We start from the raw sequence: 5,297 nt of genomic DNA on the forward strand, positions 1-5,297 counted from the left end.
AGTGACAAGGTTGGTAGTATTAAAGCGAGCCCTGCTGTCCCCACCATGAGAAACATCCAGTTTGCAGCAAGATGCAGTTTCAGCATCATTGTTTTCCATCAAAAAGTGTTCCCACACTGTGTACTTGTGTGCRTCTTGACTTCTTAACAGCAGTTGTAAAGCATGATGATGCTGAAAACTGTCGCCAAAACTGGATCGGCCCRATCACATGACTAAATCTGATTTTACATGATTTTCAAAAAATGGAAAAAGTCTGCCACCAATMCCGATACTGAGTATCTGATTGGGACATCCCTAATGATATATTATGTGGCCCGTGAGARCTTCAGAGATGTATTAATAAGTGGAAGCTTCTTTAAAGCTAGCATTGACCGTAAACTGCATCTCACATAATGCATGTTGATCATTTTACCTGAAAAAAATTGTCACATAAAATCTGTTTTGTTGCGTTTTCGACAGCTACATTTGCTACGGCCCAGTTCTACTGGGAAGCGGGAATTTCCCACTTACAATCGTAAATTTAACTACAGTAGAACGCCCCTCCAGTGGGAATTCCCTGTTGAAAAGTGGGAGAGTTCAAGAATTCAAGATGGCAGCTACTCAGCACAACTCATCAGTGAGTAAAACTCTCTTATTTCTGTATTATTTCACATTTAGTCAGTCTTTGTCAGTACTTTTCCGTGTTTATAAGAGGATGTGTCAAAATGCTGTTTCTGTGCAGGAACTACCAGGTAGAGCTCAGTTATTGTTTGTTAGTTGTGCTCAGTCATAGCTGTGATGTTTCATGTTTAGTCGAAGTTAAACATAAAACGGATTTACATACGTATGAACACAATGATCTGAATAATCACACAGTATTTGCCAAAAACCCTGYAAAAAGAACAAGTTCTGCCAGAAGCTTGAGCACAGAACAGCTTCTTAGAGGTGGTGCAAGAACAAAAAGACACTTTTTGTCTACTTGCAGAGAATAAATCATGCWTTAGTCCATTAAACACTCAGATTATTTTAATATGAGAAGAATAAGTTGCAGAAAAGATGCTGCAAATGAGTTTGAAGACAGATGAAATGACCTGATAACACACATGGTTTAAAAAAAACTAAGAAGATTTATTTTCTGTAAACATTTCCGCAGCCTTGCTGATTATCTTTGAATCTGCAGTCAGGCATTATCTGTCCTAAGATGAATCCTCTGGAGCCAGATGCACATTCCCCATAAAAGAAGCTTGAGCTGTGATTTCCTGCTGCTTCTCTGATTGCAGAACAATCATCCTTTATACAAAACACACACAAATAATTACAACAACAACAAAAAAAAAAAAAAAAACAACTATTAAAAACTCAGTTTATCTTTCAGGTCAGGAGGGAAAGAATCGTTGCTGAGTCTTAAAGAATCCACTCCTGTAGCTGCTTCCTGTGATTTCTTACCGGAGAAGGGAGGGAGAGGAGATTGTGAATGGTGATGATGAAGAGGAGGAGCAGCAGCAGGAGGAGGAGGAGAGAGAGAGAGGACGGTCTTATAAGCGGGAACACACACACTTTCCTCACACCACCTGCCTGCACATCAGCTCTCGGGCCACACAGAGCCGGTCTGTTCGGAGCAGGATGAAGATGACTTCCTGTGTGTGGCTGCTGCTTCTGAATGCAGCAGCAGTGACAGGTGAGGAAGAAAAGTTTCTTTTTATGCTCATCTGTCTCTGCTCTCATCTCTGGATTAACACGTCCGCTGGGATTATTGAGACGATCCATTTTTCTTCTGTACGTTTTTCAGCACGTGTCTCATTCCTCAGTGTTTGTCATTTCAACAAGTCATGTATCAAAACGTTCCTTCGGGACAGTCCGGCTGACTTTTGGTGTTTCAGCTGTTTAACCTTTTTTCTTTTTCTCAGTGAAAATGAACGGTATCGAGCTCCTTCAGCCTTCAACATGTTCTTAAACCTTTCATACACCTTTCACAGTTTGTTCTGGTTCTGCTTGTTTCAGCTTTTTATGATTTATTCAGCTGTTTTCTGCAATTTAAGCTACCTTTTAGCTATTTTTAGCTTTTTTTCAGCTAAATTCACCATGTTGTGATGAGTTTGGCTGCTTAATTCAGCAAATGAGTTCTTTCTGCTTATTTGTGCTAGATCCTGCTTTTTTAGCTACTTTTTGCTCATTTCAATTTCTTATAAAATAGAATAAAATAGAATTGTTTTTATTGTCATTGCACAAGTCTACAACAAAACTGAACGTAGTTACACACATATTTTACGACAAATTGCAAATTTTTTGGTCATTTTTTTGTTTGTTTCTGCAAAAATCCTTCAGCATTAAAGCTGCATTACGCAGAAAATGCTAATTCTCTGGTTACAGAAACATTTAAACTTATCTGACTTTTGTCTTCAATGTAAAAAAACAGTCTTGTTTATAGATCAGTTACATCTCTTTCATATGCCGCAGAATAAACTGCGTTCATAAAAAGCTATCTGTGAATCMGTTTTATTGACTCTGACTCTCTGTGCTATAATTCCCGAGCCTCGGGTCACATWAGTCGAGCCTGAGAAGTCTCAGACAGCCGAAGAAGAAGAGGATCTGTGCTTCAGTCACTCATTGTGTCACTTTCCAACAAGCCTCTCAGCCTTTTCTGTGAAAATCTGCTTTCAGGAACTATTTTTGGAGCGTTTGAGCGAACCGAGAGGAACTGTTCTGTGATTCCACCGGTGAGCTCAACACAGATGTGATTTTACATAAAGACACAAGAATGAAAGTGTAACCTTGACCTCAGAGGAGTATAACGAGTTAATGATTACAGTGAAGGAGATGAATCAGCAGCTCTTTAAATATGCAGTGTTTTGTGTTTCAGTACTTGCCCAGCACAGCGGTGAACACCACCKTCCAGCTGCGGGAGCTACGAGAGCGAATGCTGTCTGTGAACATCTCAGCTTATATTATTCCCGGCACAGACGCTCACCTGGTACCTCTGCTGTCCGTCCTGATTAACCCGCCTGAAGGTTTCTGGGTTGTAACTCTTTATGTTTCTCTGACAGAGTGAGTACATCGCCCCGCGAGATGCCAGGATGGCCTTCATGACTGGTTTTACAGGCTCTGCAGGTACGACCCYCCTCCTCCTCCTCCTCATGACTCAACCCCTCCCGTCTGACTGCTGCAGGTCACACAGCTCMTCTACTCTCATCCCTCACGAGTCCCTTCCTTCATTTGTTTTCATGGCTTTCACCYTCTGCATGATTGCATCTCCTCACTCGGCGGCGTCTCCAAGTCACGTGACTGAAAACTGAAAAAGGTCTGAAAAGTGGAGAGAATCACTGATCAGCTGTGACTCTTTCTCAAAAACATAATGAGAAGAGAAAYGACAGATGAATGAAGTGCCGTTTAAACCAGAACCAGCTCCATTTAAGCAACAAAGTCTTCTTTTTAAATCATGACTGTCAAATCTGATGTCAGATATACAACAAAGAAAGGATCACTGTGTCAGCCTCCTACACTATTTTATTTTCTGTATGTTTTATTTAATGGTATCAGTTGTGCTCACTTTGTACTATTTTATCTCTTCACCTATGGAAACATTCGGCTCGTTCAGGAGCTGCGCCCTCTGACTTCTAGTTAATGTGACCTTTTATAGAACACAGATTTCCTCAATTCCTACAAAAGTTTTCTTATCTTTGTCTGTTTCAGCAAAATGACTCTAGTTTTATCCTGTTAAGCTACTTCCAGCTTTTTGCTAGCTTTCTGCTGCTTTTGACGTTTAGGTAACCTTTTGCTTTAGATAATGACCAGTCTTTTGCTACTTTTAGCTAATTTTTGGCTACTTGTAGCTTCTTGCTGGTGTTTCACTGCTTTTAGCTTTTAGCTAGTAGTTTTTTTCCTATTTCTATCTACACTTTTGCCTCTTTTAGCTAATCTTTTGCTGCTTTTAGCTAACATTTTTATACTCTTTTTAACTACCTTTTTGTTACTTTAAGCTAACCTCTTGTTACTTTTAGCTTTTAACTAAACTGTGTCAATTTACTTTTAGCTAATCTTTTGTTTCTTTTATTTTAACTATTCTTTTGCTACTTTTAGATAGCCTTTTGCTAAGTTTAACTAACTTTTTGTTTGTTTTAGCTAGTGTTTTTTGGTACTTTTAGCAAAACATTTTAGCTGCTAGTGTTCTGCTTCATGTAGTTTTAATGAGTCAGTTTTAGCTTCTTCAGCTGATTTCAGAGAAAATTACATTTCTGCAGTTATAAGCTGATTCTGTGTGACCTCAGGGATGTTTTCATGTTGTCGTYGGTCAGTTTTAGCTGTTATTCATGTTTCAGGCACGGCTGTGGTCACTCAGACGAAGGCAGCTCTCTGGACCGACAGTCGCTACTGGCTTCAGGCTGAGAGACAGATGGACTGCAGCTGGGAGCTGGAGATGGACGGTAGGTCTGGTCGAGTCGGGACTATTTGTTATGACAACGCAGCACAAAAGCATTCCTCTTAAATACTTGTGGGGTGTTTTCTAAATAGCCTGCATGWGTTCTTATAGTGTTTTTATAGTCAGGTTTACTCAGAAGAACAGCAGCTGTAACTTTKTWTTCTGAGTTTTATTTTGAAAAGTCAGAACAAATGCACCAGATTACTCAGAAACTCACTAATTAGTATTTGTTTTAATCAAATAAAAGTGTTTTACCTCCTGAAATATTCTATAGCCAGTTAGCCTTTAATAAACAGCTCATGTTGAATGAATGGAAAATATATCTTTGAAAAAACAATGACCTGTGTTGCCAAATGTTGGTAATGTGTAGATGTTTGTGCCAAAAATAACTAAATAAAACATCTGCTGAATGGTTTCCAACACTCCTTCAYACACACACATGAGCCAAACCCTGAAAATACTCACCAACAGACAAAACATGTAGGAAAATCAAATAAATATCAATTTTTAAGTRATTATTTTATTCATATAAAATCTAAAAAGGAAATTAAATAATAAAACAGACCATTGTTTTGTACAGAGCTCCTTTCAGGGTTTATTCTCAGATCGGACATAAATAGCATTCAGAAAACATTTTTTTTCACTAAAGAGCCGTTTTGAAAAATGACCAAGGTCAACAGAGAGAAAGACCTTCTGAAATGTTTCAAATGTTTTTCTTTTAGCTGGTTTCAACACATTTTTTAAATGCTGACATTATTAAGTTTTTTCCACATCAGGTCTTCATAGATTCTAAATTCTCCCAAAAATAAAAATACTTTTGCTTTTAGCTTAACTGGAAAACATTAACAATTTCACTAAATCTTTAAAATTACTTAAAATATCAATTTAATCAGTGGAATAA

At 38.3% G+C, this 5,297-nt stretch overlaps 1 protein-coding gene across 1 annotated transcript in view; it reads left to right on the top strand.

The window, feature by feature from the left end:
* The first annotated feature begins 472 nt into the window (after positions 1-472).
* xpnpep2 (X-prolyl aminopeptidase (aminopeptidase P) 2, membrane-bound) overlaps positions 473-5,297 on the top strand; it is a 17,636-nt gene continuing 12,811 nt past the window's right edge. Inside the window, exons 1-6 of the mRNA XM_014004243.1 lie at positions 473-616; positions 1,355-1,657; positions 2,641-2,696; positions 2,840-2,950; positions 3,024-3,087; positions 4,296-4,400. Of these exons, the coding sequence (XP_013859697.1) occupies positions 1,603-1,657; positions 2,641-2,696; positions 2,840-2,950; positions 3,024-3,087; positions 4,296-4,400 (391 nt within the window). The 5' untranslated portion in view covers positions 473-616; positions 1,355-1,602. The remainder of the gene's footprint in view (positions 617-1,354; positions 1,658-2,640; positions 2,697-2,839; positions 2,951-3,023; positions 3,088-4,295; positions 4,401-5,297) is intronic.

This window comes from Austrofundulus limnaeus, unplaced genomic scaffold (genome assembly GCF_001266775.1).
Source record: "Austrofundulus limnaeus strain Quisiro unplaced genomic scaffold, Austrofundulus_limnaeus-1.0 Scaffold1, whole genome shotgun sequence".
Classification (NCBI taxonomy): Eukaryota; Metazoa; Chordata; class Actinopteri; order Cyprinodontiformes; family Rivulidae; genus Austrofundulus; species Austrofundulus limnaeus.